The sequence below is a fragment of the Pimephales promelas genome, chromosome 22, assembly GCF_988280905.1.
Source record: "Pimephales promelas chromosome 22, fPimPro1.hap1.1, whole genome shotgun sequence".
Taxonomy (NCBI): domain Eukaryota; kingdom Metazoa; phylum Chordata; class Actinopteri; order Cypriniformes; family Leuciscidae; genus Pimephales; species Pimephales promelas.
This window is the reverse complement of record NC_142790.1, coordinates 11,435,401-11,458,657: the sequence shown is the minus strand read 5'-3', so window position 1 is coordinate 11,458,657 and position 23,257 is coordinate 11,435,401. Positions and strand designations below refer to the sequence as shown.

At 39.0% G+C, this 23,257-nt stretch overlaps 1 protein-coding gene across 1 annotated transcript in view; it reads left to right on the top strand.

Moving 5' to 3' along the window:
* Positions 1-23,257, top strand: part of bmp6 (bone morphogenetic protein 6) — a 71,774-nt gene that overhangs the window by 25,844 nt on the left and 22,673 nt on the right. The window contains exon 2 of the mRNA XM_039666585.2: positions 18,743-18,935. Within this exon, the coding sequence (XP_039522519.1) occupies positions 18,743-18,935 (193 nt within the window). The remainder of the gene's footprint in view (positions 1-18,742; positions 18,936-23,257) is intronic.

The following is a 23,257-nucleotide window of genomic DNA, read 5'->3' as shown; positions in this document are numbered from 1 at the left end:
AAAAAAAAATTCAGCTTTTTTATGAAACTTACATTCAAGTGTTGATAAAAAATGCATAAAGCTTTAATAAAATGTTTTTTTGTTTGTTTGTTTTGTTTTTTAAAGCAGAGGGTCTGTTCTTTCTTTTGATATATTGCATACTCAGATATTCATACAACAAAATATTCTGGTGGCGATGAAATTTTTGTTTTTGAAAAAACGCTGGGTGGCGGCTGGCAACTTAACAACAAAATGCGCTGGCGGGGAAAGAGTCAAACGGGATATAAGTAGAATTCAGAAACCCTTGTTATGAGTGACACCGATGGCTGTTAAATGCCACATGCACACGTAACATGGAAGAGACTGAACGTGATTCAGTGCCCCAATATACTCTCTACAAAGTTCTTTTTCAATCTTCAGAAGTTTAAAGAAGTTTGAAGTACTTGAAATTGGTTTCAAGAATTGTGAAATGTCACTGCTATTTAAAATATTGGTATTGTAACAACCATCATTTAGCAAAGAATAGTTATATTGTTATTGTATCTTTTTTTAATTATTATTACTCCAACAACAGTATATTAGATTTTAGTCATATTGACCATACTTGCTGTTACATAAATACATAAATGAAATGTCAGATCATGTTGATTAAGAAAATGAATGCTATTAATTACAACTAATTAGACCTGCCAGATGATAAAACCAGTGCTGCAGTTAAAAAATGTTTTGATATTCAATAAATCCATCAAATATTATAGTTACATCTTTAGAAAAAAATAAATATATATATATGTCTAAAACTAAAATAAAATGGATAGATTTTTGTTTATGTTTTGATAACATTATTTATCTCCAAGAAAATAAGTCCAAGGATCTTTGTTGTGTCATTCTTAGACTGTGAGAGTGTTGAGGCCTGTGCTCTAGTAACACTATTCGGATATCTCCTTTTGTGAGGTTGTCAAAGCACAGAGTACCATTAGTCTATCCAAAATGTTTTGTCAGCTGTTCTCATGGATTATGCCTTTATTAATGTTTCTATATGCCGAAAAGAAGGAAAGAATGGGACTGTTTATTTTCCAGACCATTTCCTCCATTTTATGGAATTTCCTCCTTATACAAAAAAGACATTATAATATTTGTTGACAGGTCGTTGGCTTGTGCCGGCACTCAAGTGAAAATGGATTTGTTTTTCGCCTGTTAAAGACAGAACAGCTGACTCTTTTAATGTCTGTTAGCCTGTTGCCCTATATGCATATTGCAGAACATAAAGTAAACAATTCCACTCAAAGCAAGTTAACCTGACTGTGTCTCCACTGTTGAACGAACACACACACACACACATAATTCCTCTCTATTCTGTATAATTCTCCTACTGACATGCAGGTATGGCCTATCTGACTGTTGCCATTCACTGTGGAGACGATCCGCTTGTCTGATGTCCTACAGTGTCTTCAGACATCTTTTAACAGTCATAATTATCACAAATGACTGCTGTTCTCTAAATACCCTGCGACTACAGAGCAATGCTGACAGATTTCATTTCTTCCTGCATGAAACTTCATAGCAGTCAGATGAAGATTTGGTCAGGCACACTATAAAAATATATTTTCCTAAAGGTCGCTACCACAAAATAAAACTGACAGGTTGATTTAATGCAAAATAAACCTGACAGTCCCTGACGTGAAGCAGAGAAAATATTATAAGGCAACCTGCCAAGTAAATGAAATGAAACATTGATTTGCGTGTAAATTATTTTATTATGTGAGAATAAAGAGAGTGTGAAGTGTTTCAAGACATGAAACTAGTGCAGTTATAAAGGAAATGACTTGCTTGGGACAGCAGTCATTGACCAACCAAGTATTCCTGAGAGATGTTTTATGATCTTAAAGGGTTAGTTCACCCAAAAATGAAAACGAAGTCATTAATTACTCACCCCCATGCTGTACCAACCCCGTAAGACCTTCGTTCATCTTCGGAACACAAATAAAGATATTTTTGATTAAATCTGAGAGCTAGATCAGTCCTACATAGGCTGCCTAAGGGACTGGCTCTTGACGGCCCATAAAGTCATTAAAGAAAAGGTTTAAATATTCCATGTGCCTACAGCGGCTCAATTATAAGTTTATCAAGCGACGAGAATACTTTTTGTGCGAAAAAAACATAAATAACGACTTTATTCCACTATTCCATTACTTCCTTATGGGCGCATGCGCGAGAACTGAGACGAGGACGTTCTCATTCGTCTACTTCTTGTTACCGGCTGCTCACCGCTTAGGAGTTTTACCGCCCCCTACCGTATAAGATGATGTGCTGATATAGCTGGAAGCACAAAACTTTCTGTTTACAAGCAGAGGAAGATGCGCGCTGTACATACGCTTTTCAATTTGCGTATTTTCCGCACTATAAGGTGCACTTAAAAGCCTTTAATCTTCCCAAAAAACGACAGTGTTCCTTATAATCCGGAGCGCCTTATATATGGATCATAATTTTATACGGTAGGTGGCGGTAAAACTCCTAAGCGGTGAGCAGCCGGTAACAAGAAGTAGACGAATGAGAACGTCCTCGTTCTCGCGCATGCGCCCATAAGAAAGTGATGGAATAGTGGAATAAAGTCGTTATGTATGTTTTTTTCGCACAAAAAGTAGTCTCGTCGCTTGATAAACTTATTATTGAGCCGCTGTAGGCACATGGAATATTTAAACCTTTTCTTTAATGACTTTATGGGCCGTCAAGAGCCAGTCCCTTAGGAAGCCTATGGAAGAGTGATCCAGCTCTCAGATTCAATCAAAAATATCTTTATTTGTGTTCCGAAGATGAACGAAGGTCTTACGGGGTTGGAACAGCATGGGGGTGAGGATTAATGACTTAATTTTTTTAATTTTTTTGGTGAACTAACCCTTTAATTAACTATGATCAGTTAGTGGAGGTCAATTTGCAATACATGCAATATCATTGTACATTCCTTAATGATGAAATACACGTTGTGTATTTCATATACTTTACATTAGTGTATGTACTTTACATTAGGGTCCAATTCTAAATTTTAACTAACTATTAACTATGACTTTTGCGTCAATAAACTCCTAGTTATTAATAGTTGGTAAGGTAGTTGTTAAATTTATGTATTGGGTAAGATTAAGGGATGTAGAATATGGTCATGCAGAATAAGGCATTAAATGTGCTTTATACTAATAAAAGTTAATTGTGAGAATTAGACCCTAAACTAAAGTGTTACCATTTTTTTTTCTTAATGAAAGAACATTATTCCTTTTAACATAATAACATATTGTACGTTTTTAACGTTATACTGTACACAATGCAATACAATACAAACTACAATGTGTAAGTGAGTGTGATAATTTTCCTACAGATCTTTATGACCTTCTCATCAGTGGTTTGCCATAAACTACTGCACCACTTGCTGACCTTTGCTCAGAGCTCTGACTCCTGTAGTGGCGTCTTTGATGCTTTGTGTGGGTCAGAGACCTAGATCAGAGTTGTAGGAAATGCCCAGGGAATGCTGTGTCAAACCCCTGCCAACTCCCAGCTGTTCGAATAAAACCCCATGACAAGCAAGACTATTGGGAGGCAGTCATTTACCTACATGCAGTTACTATATTTCAAAACTACACACTATTGGAATTTTATTAACCAAGCATTAGTCCGTGGGTTAAATAATATCCAATGAGGAGAAAACATTAGTTGCATCTAAATTATTAACTAAGTTGCACCATTTTTGGCTTTCTGCGCTGCTGATAGCAATGCATCTGTAAGCAATGCAGAGTAACATCAAGGTTACTAATGTAACCACCATTCCTTGAAGGAGGGAACTGAGACATTATGTCAGAATGACCGACGAATCGGGAACTCGCCTGATCGCTGAAGGGGCTGGTGGGAACCTTGGGCACATATCAAGGCTGGGGTCTCAGGATTAAAGTGAGAGTTGGCCGGCCAAAATTCTAGGTACATTTTGTTGACCAAAAATATGCGTCAGCAAAGTCAGATCAATAATATTGTTTAAATTTAAAGTCCCTAACTAAGCAAGCCAGAGGTGACAGTGGCAAGGAACCAAAACTGTTCATTGTTTATTAAGATTCAGCGCTGAAAGGAAAAACGACTGTGATCGAGCATTTACGGAGGTCTTCTTAGTGGGAAGAACACCAGTCGACGAATAGGCTTCACTTTAAAGCATAAGCACACCTCTTAGAGGGGGCTCTAGCAGAATTGATCATGTCTACCATTCCCACGGGTAGATGACTTCAGGATGGTTCCATCAAAGAGCACATGTGGAGGTTACAGAGGTCTGAACACAGGTGCTATATGGTGCCCCATCCCAGACAAAGCAGGTATTTCCCCTTCATGAGGTCGCTTAACATCGTCAATGCTTCTAACTCCAGAGGAGGAAATGGCGGGCGAGTTGCAATATGCAACGGGAGCGTAGACCACCCTAGCAGTTTATGTACGCAATGGTCGATGTGTTGTCTGTCCAGACCAGTACACGTTTGTCCTTAGCAACGGTCGAAATCGGCACAGGGCGAGGAATATTGCTAGCAATTTGAGGCGACTGACATGCCACTGCAGTTGAGGTCCTGTCCAGTAACCCAATGCTGCATGTCATTTGCACACAGGCACCCCAGTCAGTGGTGGAGGTATCTGTTGAGACAACAACATGCCTTGTCACTTGTTCTCGGGGAACACTTGCCCATAGAAAAGCAAGGTCTTACCACGACTGAAAGTTTGGCAGCAGGCCAGTGTGATTATCTCCAGGTGTGTGCCATGGTGCCATGCCCATCTCGGGATTTGGCTGGGTAACCAGTGCTGAACTTTGTGAAGCATGGCTGCAGATGCCATATGCCCCAGGATCCTCTGAAACAGTTTGCTCTTTTCCCGGTTGACCCGAAGCCCCAGGTGGCTGAGGTGCTTGAGCACCAGGTCCCTGTGTTTGCGCAACTGCTGGTCCACTGATCCACTGCTGGTCCAGGATGAGCCAGTCATTAAGGTAGTTGAGAATGCAAACACCATGCAAGGGCCACCTTCGCGACCTTCATGAAGATGCGAGGTGACAGGGAACTCAAAGCATAGGAACAGTCTATGCCGAGGGAGGATCGAGACATGAAAGTATGCATCCTACAGGTCAATGAACCTAGGGGACGCCGGGTGAGCTGAATCGTATAGCCCAGTCTGAGTCCGAATGAGCCATCGAGAGTGGCTGGAAGGTATAGCCAGGCTTCCAAATGCCGTACAAGCTTAGTCAGAGGGACTACTGATGTACCCTAAGTGGGGCAGCATGGTGGAGCACAGGGGCCTGACCCAGAAAGCACAGGATCCCGGAGTGGGGACAGAGTGTGCAGTGTAACACTTACCTGGCTCCATGATTTGGCAGGGGGATGAGAGTGGCAAGGCATAGCAATGCACAGTGCAATCCCCTTTGGGGACAGAGAGATTAAGGAAACTGCTCTTTGGTTGAAATTTTGGGTACCACTAACTGTGAGGCCAGGTGGCAGAACAGAAATTTGACAAATGACAAAATTCTCCGTCCAGCCCTCCTCTGGGGGAAGAGCATCTCTGTCCATCTCCGGGTCACCTGTCTCGACTGCTTGGAGGATTTGGCTGCGGCTGAGATGGGTATCGCTGTTTTCCTGCGAGAACATGAACAATCAACAAACGTCCTCTTAGCATGCATCGAGGCAGTCAGATGAGGACAGGAAATGACCGCATCCAGAAAAGCACAGACAGAAAGGCATCTTTAAAAAGATGTTCGCCGTCTACTCGCTCTTTTATGAAAAACTTTTATGTGTGAAATAATCTTTTAGGAGAACTGCAGTGAAAGCAGGGAAAGCAATACTCAACCTCTGATGTGCTGCCACACCAACACTCTCTGAAGATCAAGGTCAAAGTCACTTTTATTTATATAGCATCTTAAAACAGCATTACTGTTTTGAAATGTGAAGAGTTTCTTTCTGGCTCATTCTACACACTGAAACGATGATTGCAGAGCAGAATCGTGAGAAACGGTTGGCACCAAAGCGAAAGCTTGAATGAGTGAGTTCAGCACTCTGCTTCGCCTAGTGTGGTCTCACTCTCACTCGCCAATGTCCATTGGCTTGATTTGTGTACACTGAAAGGTGATTGGGCTTTCAGGCGAGATTCCAATTTGTCAGTCATTCTGACGTAATGTCGAACCTGATTGAGTGATAGGGAACTGCGTTGTCATTGTCACTGTCAGAACTTTAGGCCCTGTTTACACGAGAACGCTTGCGGGTGAAAACGTAAAAATATTTTATTGGATGTGCCTTTCGTTTACACGGCAACAGCGCTTTTGAGGCTTAAAAACGCAAAAAAGTGAAACCACCCTCCAGAGTGGAAATCTTAAAAACGCTCCACCGCCGCGTTCCCGTGTAAACAGTAAAAACGCAAAAGTCTGCTCGACAGTGAAGGTTGTACGCAGGCGCGTGGACTTGTTGTTGTTGTAGTATGCACTCCTAGCCGCCTGAAGTGCATACTACATTGAATTTCACACACTTTTGCATCACCATTTGCACGCGGATTTCCCATACAAAACGCTCGTCTAAGCGCAGAATAAAAAGTGATGACGCAACGCCACTTTTGCGTTTTCTCTTCAGAATCGTTTCCGTGTAAACATAGCCTTAATTAGACCAAATATGCCAGCGTGTCCTGAACTAATTATATACTTTATACAGTTTTCCCTGAAACCGATTAATTTAATTCTGGCAACATTTTATTTGTTGAATGGCGTTTTGGAAATGAAATGTCCGGTGAGAGGCTCTAAAAGGTTAATGCTATTGATTAATCTTTATTAATCAATAATCTGCCCCTGTAATCATAATTTGTGTGAAAATGAATATAAGTTGTTGGTGTTTAACTTCCTCTAGTGTTCATTTTAGCTGGAAACTGTAGTAAAACATATGCATACATTTTTGGAGATTTTCAAAAATGTAGGTGGATGATGGTTTTCCAATGAGCTTATGGCTACGTTCACACTGCAGGGCTTAATGCTCAATTCCGATTTTTTGAAAAAATTTGATTTTTTTGCAAGGCCGTTCACATTTCCAATTAAATGCGACCTTTTGTGATCTCCTGTGTGAACGTGAAATGACCCAGAAGTGACCCGCATGCGCAGAAGAGTAATCAACAGTCAACGATGTCACTTGTTGTTTGCGGAATAGTTTTTTTTTCCCCATATTGTTGCGAGCTTTTGTTTTATTATTATTATTATTGCCACAGCCCATAACACAGACAACAATTATTTTATCGACGGGCAAAGTTTGCACATAAATGTAAGATTTTTCTGATCCTCACCGACCTCGTCATAAAACCCGTTTAATTGATAGTGCGCGTCCTCGGCGCTCCTTGCTTTGTCACCGGCGGCCGCGGTGCGACACTGGTGGCTGGTGTTGCCAGATTGGGTGTTTTTTTGCTACATTTTAAGGCATGTATACATGTGTTTTAGCAAAGTTTTCGCCTGGAAGGCTCTATAGAAATCAATCTGGCACCCTACTGTACGAAGTAAACTGACAGAGAGCGCACGTTCACAGACAACAATGAACGTGTTCACAGTAATGTTCATCAGGCAGTAATACAGTATATGAACGCGTTCAGGCATAACACTGGGGAAGAGACACGTCTGCAGCGGCCCATAACAGTGCAGAAACGCGCTGGAATTAGCGTGTATTGGCTAGCTACAGGTGCCTGCAATGACATGCGGGTCGGATATATGTGACCTGGCCGTTCAGATTGAAGTCGCATTTCAAAAGATCGGATTCATATCGGATTTAGACCACATACCCAAGTGGCCTGGGTCGCATTTGAAAAGATCGGATCTGTGTCGTTCAGACTGTCATCAAAAAATCAGATACAGGTCGCATAGGGGCAAAAAAAATCGGAATTAGGTCGTTTCAGCCTGCAGTGTGAACGTAGCCTATGTTGGAAATGTTACAACTTCCCATCCCAAAAGTTGCCAGGCAGTAAAACTCATTTACTGGTAGTTCTCAACAGCTTCTGTTCACACATGATCTCTAAACGGTAAAAAAGCTGTACAAAAGGCTGTATGTTTAAAAGTCTTCTATCTATGGAAATGACACGGCATAAATTCCCTTTGGTGAGCTTCCCAAAACAAAAGACAATCCCAGAAAAATGAAAGAAAAACAAAAAGAGAACATTTAACATCACTGAGATTTTTAACTTAATTTCAATTCCCTTCAGAATATCTTATGAATATTTAATTCATAAGAGGAGCAATGGGCCAATTTGTGATTAATTTTCTGTTGCTAAACAGCTCAAATTGTAGCAGAGAATTTCATCCTGTATTCCTGTGACACCACAATGCAGTTAACTCTGTTTTGGAGTAGGCTTTAGGGTTATTTGCAGTTTAGTTAAAAGAGTTTTGGTTGGTTTGGTTGAGTGTTATAAAGTGTCATGTTCTTTTTTTTAAGAGGGTCAAAAACAAGTGCAGTTGTACAGATGACAAGCAAGGCACAGTAGCTTTTCATTACAGAAGTTGAAACAATTAGATTGTGGGGGAAGAGAATGTGAACAGAGATTCTGAAGATAATTACATAAACACAGATGGATTCTTCACATGCCTGGCTTCACAGCACATTTCATTGGTTAAACTGAAGTAGACAGCTTTCAAATCATCTGCATCTGAATGTTTCATGTGCTGCAAAGACACAGGAAATAATTGCAGGCTTTGTGTACACTCAAAAAAAAAAAAGATCTCACAAATTTGTGGTGACTGATTTTGGATTGGACTGAATAATTAAAAAGCTTTAGATATAAATTATGCCTTAATCCTTAACAGAAACGTGATGGTAGTGACTTGTTTTGCACCAAAGTACTGCATGTATGAAGTGGATGTTGTTTATATACATTGAAAGTGTACATTATACAGTTTATTGTATACACACTGAAAACCATCCCATTTGTTAAGATAAGCATGATTAGTTTAAGCGATCATGTAGCTTTACAGCTGTATTATTATCAGTTTTCAGTTTATAGTCATGAACAGACTTTAATGGGTCATATCAGCCCGTTCTCATCCTTAAGCGTCACATAGAACGCTATATGACAAAACGGCGCTATACTACGCACATGGAACCCTTTATCGTTAATATTCACGCGAACCCAAGGCGTCATAAATCCTTTAGCGTAATTTGAGACTACCCTACCCTACCCCACACCTAAACCTAACCATCACAGCGCATGTTATATTAACGATAACGGGTGCCATGTGCGTAGTATAGCGCCGTTTTGTCATATAGCGTTCTATATGACGCTAAAGGATGAGAATGCGTTGGTCATATACAACAACTCATTTCAATTTCCCCTCTCCACATTCACTTCAGTTGTATAGACTATTAACTTTATTTAATTTAAAAACATGGAACTGTCAAATATACTGTCACTGTCCTGTAATGCTTGTTACATTGTTACTGTATTTTATGTAACATTCTGGCCATCTGAGATACCACCAGTATGAGAAATGTATTCAAATCATTCAACCAGCTTTCAAAACTAAACTTACACCGTCAAACTTACACAGTTTCTATAGCATCTCCTGGATACTTCATAGAGCAACAATTCTGGAATGTAGGTCATTATGATGGGTAGGATTTGACATCAGTAGCGCCCCCTTTGGTCTTGGAGGAAGTGATTTTTTGTTGTTTATCTTAGTGGTTGTGGGCAGAGAGGAAAAAGTCAAGATGTGGTGGGTGAATCAAATGCAAATGACCACCTGACTACTTCAGAGGATGAGATGGAAAACATTTAAAGTGTGACTCGCATGTGACCACGGACCACACTGAAGCCTCATTGCCCAGTCCATATAGCCGTATGCCATATGCCACAGTGATTGGCAAAAAATATTCATTTCTGTCTCTAATGTCGGTCTCTCTCTCTCCTTAGGTGTCTGGTTCTCTGTCTCACTTCTGCATGTTTTGAAGTTTTTCCATATCTTCTCTGTAGGTCACAGCCCACTCCTTTTTGTCCTGTGTAGGCTAATGACAATAGCACAGAAAGAAAGAAACAGATGTTCTACAGGTGGAAATGGAGAATCAGCCCTAATTAAAATGACACAGAGCTTTATCCCAGACCCCTTTACCAACTTAACCATTTTACACAAATGTCCGTACTTTTAACAAAAGACTGTATATATTTTTAACAATAAAAATTTTAAATGAAACGTTTTAAACTTTAATTATATTGTCATGTTTTATGTTAAGTTTGTTTCATTAATAGGAGTGTTTCCCATAAACAACCTAACTTACTGCTTAACCACCATAATACAATTCATCATTAAAAAAAAGACTGTTTTAGGTAGGTTCAACAATATATAAGACTGTTGTTAATGACTCCATGTGCAGGTGGTGGAGTAATAACTTTTGCTTATTATTCATTTTGAGACTGAAAATATAGCACGCATTATGTTTACAGTGCAATTCATATGCGAAAATGAGTTTTTACGTGCATATGATATGCACTGTAAACCCCTTCGGTAGGATTAGTGGTGAGGGGTATGTGCGTATTGCACGTTTGGGTAGGATTCAACACAGTCTCATAAAGATGCGTATCTATACCACGAATGTCATTTCTCGTGGCATTTATATGCCAAAAATGGTTTTGCATGCTTATGCTACGCACTACAAAACCCTGGGGTAGGTTAAGGGGGGAGGGGGGTGGGGAGTTTGTGCGTATTATATGCCAAAAAGTACGTATCATATGCACGCGAAAAACGCGTACCATATACACGCAAAAACTGTTTTTGGCGTGTACAGTAAATGCCACGAGAAATGACATTCGTGCTATAGATACGAACTTTCATGAGATCGGGCTCGTAGGATTAGTGGTATGTGGTATGTTCGTATTACATGGCATAAAGTGCGTATCATTCATTCTTTGGTCTTTTGAGGTTTCAGTTATTTAATATTCAGGTGTCTGACTTTTGGATTGGCCTTGTCAAATTCCAATCATTAATGCGGAAGCCAAATAGGCTATCTGAAGTACTAGTACTTTACATTTCAACATTATAAGATATTGAACAGTTATGAACCATGAAATATTTAGGCATAATATTTCAGGCATTGTGGGGTGGCAATGCCTGTAAACTGCATGGTTATATATTTTTAGTGAGATTTTATTTCCATTTTTCTTCAAACAGAATTCACACAGCATTCATATAATTTTGCTTTGCATTTTGTGCAAACCATTTCTCAGTGTATGCCCCTCTTCCTGGATCTTTCATCACATCCCTGTCCTCTTTTCCTGTTAATGTGTGGGAGAAGAGTATCTGTGAAGATGATGAAAAACGCCAACACAATGATAGTCACTCAAGACTTTCCACTTTGTAGCTCTTAAATGTCTTTTGCTCAAACAACCTTTTGAACTTTCACATTTTTGTTTAGTATGTGGCCGCACAGTTATTGTTGTGGGTCCTTACTGGGTCTGTCCTCTAACAAAACACATCAGTTACATCAAACCATATGGGCTGTGTGGTTTTGGTTGTGTTTCTTACTGTCAATGCCAAGTCCATGATATAAGTATAATCTATCATTTCGTGAGCCTCATTTTTTCCATTATCCTTTTAAAAAGGAAACGGCATTTGCAGAGGACACATTTAGAACTCCTGAACATTTGGGAGGGCAAATTTCCGCCTTCATAATTGTAATACAGGCAAAGAAAACATATAAAAAGAATGCCATTGACAGAATATATATATATATATATATTCTGCCAAATCTCATGGGTAGTCTTCAGCCACCCTATCGTTTTTAGGCAAAAGTAACATGGTAATTTCCAGATCAGTGGCCCTCGATACTGCATGCGCTGTTGACCTTTAATATATCTGTCATCTTGGATGCTGTGGAGAGACTGGCTTCTGTTTTTGGATCCACCTGTGAAAGTTGTTAATGAAGAAGTCTCAGGAGCGAATTGGCCAGATTCAAATCTTGATGTGCTGATGTTAAAAACATCACAAATGGGACCTCTGGAAATTGCTTTCAGTATGAATTACTCACTCATATTGTGAGTGAGAAAACGCCGATGTCAAGCAATCACCATGTGAACCTGAAGCTGGAACTGCACTAAAGAAAATTCTCTCTCTACTCTGCTCTCTCTCTCTCTTCCTCTTTTTTTTTTTTTTTTTTTTTGGCAGTAGGCCCTCACTAGAGGTCAAAAGATTCTACCAGTACTCTATTTCATACTTTGCAGGTGGGTTTTCCAAGGTTAGTCAGTCAATTAGAGCAGAGTATGTAGCACAAGGACAGGGTGTCCCTCAGGGATCTGTCTTAAGCCCTTTGAGGTTTTCTCAAGAGGTTCAGTTTTAATTTGTAACACATGTGTAAGGACAGCAGAAGAGTATAATTCCCTGTTGGAGGACGACAGATCAGAGAAGTTGCTCCCATGTGATGTTGGAGAACTTTAAACAGCTTCTGTAATTCACCAAACAGAGAAAAAGGAGTAGTCTTCACATTACCCCAAAACCCTTGGTGCTCTCTAATTCATTCCTCTGCTCCACGATTTAGTCAACTCCATGACTTTCTCTTCCTCTTCTCAAGGAGGGAGGGATTAGATGGAAGTGCGTGTTCCTCACCTAGGGAAGCATGGAAATACAATCAGAGCAGGACACCTCACCCTGGGCCCACAAGCGGGGCATCCGGCTGGACTTGTACTTATGGCAAGAAATACAGCCCATGGGTCGTCCATAGGAACAAGAGGAAGGCTTGTTTGTGACGTGAGGGGAAGAGTAGCACGGCAGAATGACAAAGCTGTCATCTGATGAGAAAACACACTCTGGTCGCAATTTCCCCTTTTTCCTTTTTCTGCATGAGTGGCTGTACTCATGCAGAAAATCTTAAAATGCGGATAAATGAATTTCTGTGATTTCCTTTGCTGTGGGAACAGCTTGAATAAATAAAGAATTAGTATTCTACCAGAAATAGTGAATCATTATTACAGCACATGCCCTGCACATCTGGACGCTCTGTGAAGTGGTGCTGTAATATAAATGCGTATGTATAAGACCATATGGGTGAATTAGGTCAGTCAATTATAGGCTATTATTGAGCATACATAGCTTACCACATCTTTATAATGCTTAGGTATGTGAAAATAAAAACCCTGGTGAAAAAAGTTAATGTTAAGGGTTACATGTTGGTCTTTCTCTGATATTGTGCATGAATATTATATTGAATAGTATATTATTATATCATTGTATTGTAAAGAAACAATGTTTTTTTTGCTGTCTCTGAAACAGTGAATCTTGGCTTGATTGGTTGTTCCGAATCGAAGTTTGTTAACACAAACATGCCCCTGGAGGTCTCTTTTCACATTGTACATTTGCATCAACATGAGTACAAGCTTAGAGGTAGCTGTTTTCCACTGTAGCTAGGCATTGATTCAAGAGGTGAAGACAGTTTTATTGCAATATTTGTCCTTCTAGATTTACCACCAAATATTTACACACAGAGAACAAGACTTGAGTCATGCGAATAATGAAAGTAGCTTTCCGAAAGAAAAGACAGGGAGCTATAATAAATGCAATGTACGAAAATAGCAAGACTATGTTTTTGCATTTTCCGCATTAATTACTCATAATATGTGGTCTGATCTTACAATTGAAGAGTTCAGATACAAAAGCCTCTAAGTGCCATTTGAAATTTTCTTCTAAAATGATCATTTTTATCAAGCTTATATATTTAAGTTCAGTAATTTCACTTAAATGACAATGAAGATTACTTATGAATTGCCATTTAAGTGAAATTACTGAACTTAAAGACAAGCTTGATAAAAATTATCATTCTAGAAGAAAATTTCAAATGGCACTTAGAGGCTTTTGCATCTGAACTCTTCAATTGTAAAAAACACAATCTGACATAACTAATAACATTAACATTGTACTTTAGTACATAACACTGTAAGTAATCATTCACATTGCACTGTGGAGAAAGTAAGTAAATCATTGAACCCTCCACCAAACATTTACATTATCTGAAGATGCTCATAATAGTTTTATTCAATTTTGGACAATCCCGCCCCAGAAATTTGTTTCAGTTTATCAGTATTTATGGGTTTACTTTAGGTTATGCCACAGCATCTCAGTTGGCGTTAGGTCCTTGTCTTTTTGTATCACCAAACCTCATGATTTTGGAGAAGTCATAGAGATTCAGCCTGCCTTGTCAATGAAGAAAACTCTGAATTTAAAGATAAGACCACATTTTATTGGTCATCAGCAGAGGTGGGAGTAAGTCACTAAATGCAAGTCTTAAGTCAAGTCCAAGTCTTAACATTGCAAGTTAAAGTCGAGTCAAGTCATTCTGTTGTAAGGGTCAAGTCAAGTCAAGTCATACTCTTTGTCAAGTCAAGTCAAGTCAAGTCGCAACTTGGTCATCAAGTCATACCAAGTCGCACACAGGCTAGTTTTACACATTTTTTTACTCTAGGAGTTTACTTTATTTAGACACAGAGAGCTGATGGGTTACAAAAATTTATAAATTAACTTGTGTGTAATAAATAAAATATCAGAAGCACTTTAAATGCTCTAAAATAAAAATAAATTAAATGAACACAAGTAAACAAGAATTAATACAACTTTTCCCATCTTGTAAAAAAAAAAAAAAGATTTGCATTCTAAATTAGTACTGTATGCCAAAGTTTGTATGTTCTCACTCTAAATATCCAGCTGATTTGATCCCATCACACAAAATATTATATGGAAATTAAGAAAACAAATCTAATCATTAGTGTTGTCACAATACCAAAATTATTGTTTCGATACCGATACCAAGTCAAGAATCGCAATTTCGATACTTTTCCTATACTTTTCCTGAAAAGGAAAGTATTTCTTACAAGGCATTTCACATGCACCTCCTTTGTGTAGGGCTGTGCTCTTTAAATGCTGTAATAACCTAATATAAATAAATCACTGACAAACATTCTCATGCTCTGATTATAATCATATAGTCTATGGTTCATTTTAGCTGATGTTTTGTATGCTTTATTTTAGCAGCTTGCAAATTATTTATGCTATCCATGAAAGTTGGGGGTGAAAGTTGTACAGCTAAATAAAACATCTCCAGTTAAATAGCAGATAATTAATTTATTTCGCTTTTAAATAAGAGATCTAGGGCTAAATTCTGTTGTTTTTTAAATCAAGTGGAGCGCTCTTTTTCGCTGCTATCAGTTACATGGTCTTTTGCGGCTCACGCACCGTCTTCATACGGACGCATGCTTCATTCTATCACAGTTGTAGTGTACTGGGAGCCGGATGGTGTTGCTATAAGAACTTGCAAAGTATAACTATCAGACCAATCCTCGCGGCCTCGTAACACTACCGGCCCACCGGGGAAAGTCCTGAATCTCCGGCTTGCCACTCCACTACTGACCGGCGGCCACAGTATCATCATTTCAATTATTTTTTAAAACGTGGGTCGTTGTGACTGACGTTCTCAACTTTCTCCCGCCCGCAGCATTGATGTTTCGTCCCGCTCCTGCCCGCAAAAAGCCTTTTTTCTGTACAATACTTTCAAGTTAGCTTATGTGTCGCCACCATACACAACAGCATAATTGCTCCTGATAAATTATTTGTTATTAAGACATTAACACACGAAACATTGTTACAACATTAAAACAAGCAGCTCTTGCTTGCATGGTTTGGTGACTGTGCCTTAATAATTCCTAAAAAGCTGACAGTTCATCGCAATCTCACACATCTGTCATTATCAAAGAAGCTTTCATAATTGATAGGCCTACACTTTGTTTGTTAAAATTAGATGATTTGACAACATACAGAATTAAGCACTGAACAAAAGGTTCTATCTGAGCGGTGAGGGAAATCTATCGTAAATGCTTGTGATTGGCCATTGCGTTCAAGAAAACAACAAACGTGTCTGTGATTGGCTACACCGCTCAACGCTTTATTCTCCCTCCCTTCGATATCTCAGCTCTGGAAGGGTCTAGAGCCTCCATTTTTCCACTCAGGTTTAAGTCTCATGGCCCTCTATCAGAATCCAGAGTTTTGAGAAGATTGGAGAAACTTAATTTTTCGCCCGAAAAAAAAAAAAAAACGAAAGGGGTACCACTGTCGTTTTTTTTTTTTCGGGTCGAATTTTTGAGTTTCGATATCTCAGCTCTGGAAGGGTCTAGAGCCTCCATTTTTGCACTCAGGTTTAAGTCTCATGGCCCTCTATCAGAATCCAGAGTTTTGAGAAGATTGGAGAAACTTAATTTTTCGCCCGAAAAAAAAAAAACGAAAGGGGTACCACTGTCATTTTTTTTTTTTGCGGGTTGAATTTTTGAGTTTCGATATCTCAGCTCTGGAAGGGTCTAGAGCCTCAATTTGTCCACTCAGGTTTAAGTCTCATGGCCCTCTATCAGAATCCAGAGTTTTGAGAAGATTGGAGAAACTTAATTTTTCGCCCGAAAAAAAAAAACGAAAGGGGTACCACTGTGTTTTTTTTTTTTCGGGTCAAATTTTTGAGTTTCGATATCTCAGCTCTGGAAGGGTCTAGAGCCTCCATTTTTGCACTCAGGTTTAAGTCTCATGGCCCTCTATCAGAATCCAGAGTTTTGAGAAGATTGGAGAAAGTAAATTTTTCGCCCGGAAAAAAAAAAAACGAAAGGGGTACCAATGTTGTTGTTTTTTTTTCGGGTCGAATTTTTGAGTTTCGATATCTCAGCTCTGGAAGGGTCTAGAGCCTCCATTTTTGCACTCAGGTTTAAGTCTCATGGCCCTCTATCAGAATCCAGAGTTTTGAGAAGATTGGAGAAAGTTAATTTTTCGCCCAAAAAAAAAAAACGAAAGGGGTACCACTGTCGTTTTTTTTTTTCGGGTCGAATTTTTGAGTTTCGATATCTCAGCTCTGGAAGGGTCTAGAGCCTCCATTTTTGCACTCAGGTTTAAGTCTCATGGCCCTCTATCAGAATCCAGAGTTTTAAGAAGATTGGACAAACTTAATTTTTCGCCCGAAAAAAAAAAACGAAAGGGGTACCACTGTGTTTTTTTTTTTTTTCGGGTCAAATTTTTGAGTTTCGATATCTCAGCTCTGGAAGGGTCTAGAGCCTCCATTTTTGCACTCAGGTTTAAGTCTCATGGCCCTCTATCAGAATCCAGAGTTTTGAGAAGATTGGAGAAAGTAAATTTTTCGCCCGGAAAAAAAAAAAACGAAAGGGGTACCAATGTTGTTTTTTTTTCGGGTCGAATTTTTGAGTTTCGATATCTCAGCTCTGGAAGGGTCTAGAGCCTCCATTTTTGCACTCAGGTTTAAGTCTCATGGCCCTCTATCAGAATCCAGAGTTTTGAGAAGATTGGAGAAAGTTAATTTTTCGCCCAAAAAAAAAAAACGAAAGGGGTACCACTGTCGTTTTTTTTTTCGGGTCGAATTTTTGAGTTTCGATATCTCAGCTCTGGAAGGGTCTAGAGCCTCCATTTTTGCACTCAGGTTTAAGTCTCATGGCCCTCTATCAGAATCCAGAGTTTTAAGAAGATTGGACAAACTTAATTTTTCGCCCGAAAAAAAAAAAAAAAACGAAAGGGGTACCACTGTCATTTTTTTTTTCCGGGTCGAATTTTTGAGTTTCGATATCTCAGCTCTGGAAGGGTCTAGAGCCTCAATTTTTCCACTGAGGTTTAAGTCTCATGGCCCTCTATCAGAATCCAGAGTTTTGAGAAGATTGGAGAAACTTAATTTTTCGCCCGAAAAAAAAAAAACGAAAGGGGCACCACTGTCATTTTTTTTTTCCGGGTCGAATTTTTGAGTTTCGATATCTCAGCTCTGGAAGGGTCTAGAGCCTCAATTTTTCCACTCAGGTTTAAGTCTCATGGCCCTCTATCAGAATCCAGAGTTTTGAGAAGATTGGAGAAACTTAATTTTTCGCCCGAAAAAAAAAAACGAAAGGGGTACCACTGTGTTTTTTTTTTTTTCTGGTCAAATTTTTGAGTTTCGATATCTCAGCTCTGGAAGGGTCTAGAGCCTCCATTTTTGCACTCAGGTTTAAGTCTCATGGCCCTCTATCAGAATCCAGAGTTTTGAGAAGATTGGAGAAAGTACATTTTTCGCCCGGAAAAAAAAAAAACGAAAGGGGTACCACTGTCGTTTTTTTTTTTCGGGTCGAATTTTTGAGTTTCGATATCTCAACTCTGGAAGGGTCTAGAGCCTCCATTTTTGCACTCAGGTTTAAGTCTCATGGCCCTCTATCAGAATCCAGAGTTTTGAGAAGATTGGAGAAACGTAAATTTTCGCCCGAAAAAAAAAAACGAAAGGGGTACCAGTGTCGTTTTTTTTTTTTCGGGTCGAATTTTTGAGTTTCGATATCTCAGCTCTGGAAGGGTCTAGAGCCTCCATTTTTGCACTCAGGTTTAAGTCTCATGGCCCTCTATCAGAATCCAGAGTTTTGAGAAGATTGGAGAAAGTACATTTTTCGCCCGGAAAAAAAAAAAAACGAAAGGGGTACCACTGTCGTTTTTTTTTTTCGGGTCGAATTTTTGAGTTTCGATATCTCAGCTCTGGAAGGGTCTAGAGCCTCCATTTTTGCACTCAGGTTTAAGTCTCATGGCCCTCTATCAGAATCCAGAGTTTTGAGAAGATTGGAGAAAGTAAATTTTTCGCCCGAAAAAAAAAACAAACAAACTTATTCTTCCCCCTGTATAGTACATGTTTGACCCAGAGTATGCAAACATGCAAATTATATGTCAATAGCAGTTCGTAAAGCACACTAAAATATCTCATTGTACTTCTATGTGTCCTAACAGTGGAAAATGACAGGGAGCTGTCTCCACAGAGACGACACCATAAAGAGTTCAAATTCAACCTGTCCCAGATCCCAGACGGAGAGGCCATCACAGCTGCAGAATTCAGGATCTACAAGGAGTGTGTCACCAGGGCCTTTCGCAATGAGACATTCCTACTTAGTGTGTTTCAGGTGGTTGGGGAACACCCAGACAGGTAAAGAAGTTACATCTCAAAATGCTATTCTATAAAATTCCATATTCTTCATTTGTTGTCCAGTTCAGTATAGTTAAAGAACTTATAAAATCATGACATCATAGTAATAATGGTCTCTTTCAAAAGCACACATAGAAAACTAAGTTCACTTTAGCTCTTCTAATGCCATTAAAACTCAGCAATGACTCTTTTTTTAAAAATAAATAGTGCACCAGTATATAGTTGTGACACGTATTGTATTGTGGAACCTTGAACTGAATTTTGAACTGAATGTACATATGATCAAATTAAAGTATTAAACTGCTATTTTGAAAATAATGTATTTGTTGTATGGTTTTCAAGCTGAGTAATTGACTGTATTTTAAATCAAGCCCTGGCATCCCTCACTGAACACAGTAGAGGTTGTCTACCATGTACTTTATGTAGACTACGGCCATGACCACAACGCACTACTGAAATAGCTTTAGTTTGGTGTCTAAAAAAGAACCCACCAACACACGTCAAACATTGACTTTGTGGGTGGTGGGAGGGATATCTCCTTGAGAAAGGCAGATGGCGTGACCGGTAAAGTGTTCAAAACACACAAATGAGGTGTGACTATGAGACTACCCATCAATCTTATTTATTTTTTTATTCAAAAAAGGCACCAAACAAGAAGCAAAGGCCAAAATCTCTGGCTAAATGAACCACATGTTTCTCTCCCAAATAGTTTACTAATGTTTATCACGAAGTGTTCATTTGGTGTACATCCTGAGTTGAACAATGGGTGCACTGTTTTTCCACAAACCTGCAGTAGGATTCTTTATTTTTAGTCATATCTTGAGATTGTGTATCGCCACTCATTGTATCACTGCACAACAAGGTTTACCTTGATGCAAATTATAGCGTGCTTTGCGGTATTTCCCTACATGCCAATTTCTGCCTGTAAATCCCAAATACTGTGTGGCTTGCAAAATGTATTTGCTTACAAACAGATTAATTTGCAAACTTGTCAAGTTCTAACAGCATAATTACTGTGTTTATGGTTTGTGATCTTTAAAAAAACACATTGGTTGGGGAAATGCGGTATGGCTGAGCTAAGAGATGCACAATATGGCTGAGAGAAACTTCTGAAGTGTGTAAGCCTTTAATCCAATGTGCAAAAAATAACTTGGTTATGGAGGTGGTGCAGAGGGGATGTATATCTGGCTGAATTTAGCCCATGTGGCAAGACGATTTGACCTGAAACAGAAGTGTAGTTCACCTCGAGTCAACAAGCTTCACAAAGTCTTAAATGTAAAGGAACAATGGCTTGTAAGAGCATATTTCAATTGATTCTCAACAATGCACACATTAGTTGTTTATCTAGACCATATTTAATATGTTAAAGGGGTTTCATTTTTTCACCATTAGAAAAAAGGTATTAAAGGTAAAGGTATCTTCCATTATTCTTGCATAATGTTGTAGTCTATCTACAACTATTTTAATTGTAGGAAACATTATACTTCAGTATATGGCATGTTTAATGTAGTAATTGGGTCTAGATTGGAAACAAAAACTTTTATGCCAAGTTCATACTGCACGATTTTCAAACCAGTCGGGTCGCTGTTCTTTTCACACTGCATGACTACCTTGGCCAGCATTCAGTCGCTGCGACAAAAGGTTTCACACTGCATGACTTTACAATAGGAAAAATCGCCGACAACTCTGTCTAGCATGCTGCGCGCAAACTACGTTTCACAAAAAACACACGTGAGATGTGACAAGGAAACAACCCGACACCACACGTGCAAGACCAGAGTTCTCATGTGAGAGTTTTTTTCTTTTTCGACCCAGTTGTGGTACAGCTCAGATGAAACGTCAAACAGACACGGGTGCTCCTGCTAAATTTCTACAAATTTTTCCTCCATTTTTTGTGTCCAAAAATAGACAGAGAAGAAGCCTTTTTTTCTGAAACAATGCCATGCATGTTGATATGTGATCTATAACTCCTCCCCGGACTCCCCGCTGCTCTGTATCTTGCTCTCTCATTGGCTGTCGGTAATCGCCGATGTAGTTTTCAGTCACAACACGTTTCACACAGCAGGATTTTGAATCGCTGACAGGTCCAGATATTTAGCATGCCAAATATCTCACGGGCATTGGCAACTCGTCAGCTATTCTCTCAGATCGCGTCTTTGCTCATTTACACTGCATGATTGTCACTTGCGTGAATGAGCGCCGATTTGCATGTGATTTCGGGCATTTGTCGGCGATTTCTCAAAACCTGTCGGAAAAGTGACAAAAACCTGTTTAGCCAAAATCATGGCTAAAATCATGCAGTCTGAACTCGGCATTACACTCACCTAAAGGATTATTAGGAACACCTGTTCAATTTCTCATTAATGCAATTATCTAATCAACCAATCAAATGGCAGTTGCTTCAATGCATTTAGGGGTGTGGTCCTGGTCAAGACAATCTCCTGAACTCCAAACTGAATGTCAGAATGGGAAAGTAAGGTGATTTAAGCAATTTTGAGCGTGGCATGGCTGTTAGTGCCAGACGCGCCGGTCTGAGAATTTCACAATCTGCTCAGTTACTGAGATTTTCACGCACAACCATTTCTAGGGTTTACAAAGAATTGTGTGAAAAGGGAAAACATCCAGTATGCGGCAGTCCTGTGGGGGCGAAAATGCCTTGTTGATGCTAGAGGTCAGAGGAGAATGGGCCGACTGATTTAACCTGTATGGGTATGTTTTCTTGGCACACTTTAGGCCCCTTAGTGCCAATGGGCTCTATGCACGGCGGTATTTCCAGTGAAGCATTAGGGATGCTCGATAACTTCCGCCGATCATAGAGTCCAATGCAATAGCGAGAATTTATATTGAATTTTATACTCCATGGTTATACTAATGAAACGTTAGTCACAAAAACAGATAAAACAGACACCCCTTGTTGTGTTTATGCTTCTTTTTAAAATTATATCAAATAAACATAACTGTATATAAAATTACATCTAAACGTATGTACGTTTCGTTTCAAAGACGGGAGGACAGTAAATATTGAAGACTCTGCCATAATCCCGTTTTCTCCGGTTTTCCTCCGCTTTAATCTACACAACTGGAAATAGACGAGCATCCTTGCGTCAAATGCGGAACTTATGCGTGCATATAGCCCATTGGACATTGTTTATATGACACAACCGACCTCAGCATTGTTTCTGACCATGTCCATCCCTTTATGGCCACCATGTACCCATCCTCTGATGGCTACTTCCAACATGATACTGCACCATGTCACAAAGCTCGAATCATTTCAAATTGGTTTCTTGAACATGAAAATTAGTTCACTGAACTAAAGTGGCCCCCACTGTCTTTGGGATGTGGTGGAACAGGAGCTTTGTGCCCTGGATGTGCATCCCGCAAATCTCAATCAACTGCAAGATGCTATCCTATCAGTGGGCCAACATTTCTAAAGAATGCTTTCAGCACTTTGTTGAATCAGTGCCACGTAGAATTAAGGCAGTTCTGAAGGCGAAAGGGGTTCAAACACAGTATAAGTATGGTGTTCCTTATAATCCTTTAGGTGAGTGTATTTCATTGTTTGTGTCAAAAAGGTATCTTCTAGCAGTCAGGTAATAAATAAAAAGTCGTTCTCAGGATTTACTTACTGCATTGTTGGAAACTGTATTCTTTATTATGTTCTCTGTTTTATACTGGATACTTTGGCAAATTTAGTCGGTCATCATAGGTATACTTTGCATAGCCTACATAAATCAGCCTCTTATTTTTTTTTTTATTATTACAACTAATTTGTCGTCCCTCATTTCAAATGAAACAAAACAAAAAAATACAATTGAATGTAACTAAATGCTGTTTAATTAAAAAAAATAATAATAATGTTCAGATTGTGTTGGCTGTAAATAAAGTGTTCACAGTACCAGAGTGAATGTGTTGTAGACAAGTTTAGTTCACTTACTCTTTTCATTTTGTAATTTCACTTGACTGTGATCAACTTTTGCCTTGATTTTGATTCACAGTCTTCACAGTTTGATTCACAGTAATCACATTACTGCATTTCTGAGAAAAGGGACAGATGTCAATTTCCTTTAAAATAACTTTATAAGCAAATTTTATTAAAAACCATGGTATCAATGTAAATCTTCAAAAAAGTGCAATAATGCACCTTTAATATTGTGAAGGTATATAATTGTCAAATAATGAATGAATAAACATTTGTTGTATTAAAAAAAACTTGGAGGTTGTATTAGATCTTATACATTTACATGTATGCATTTTGGCTAGCTCTTTATCCAAAGCAAATTGTAGTGAATATACATTTTATCAGTGAATGCATTCCTATG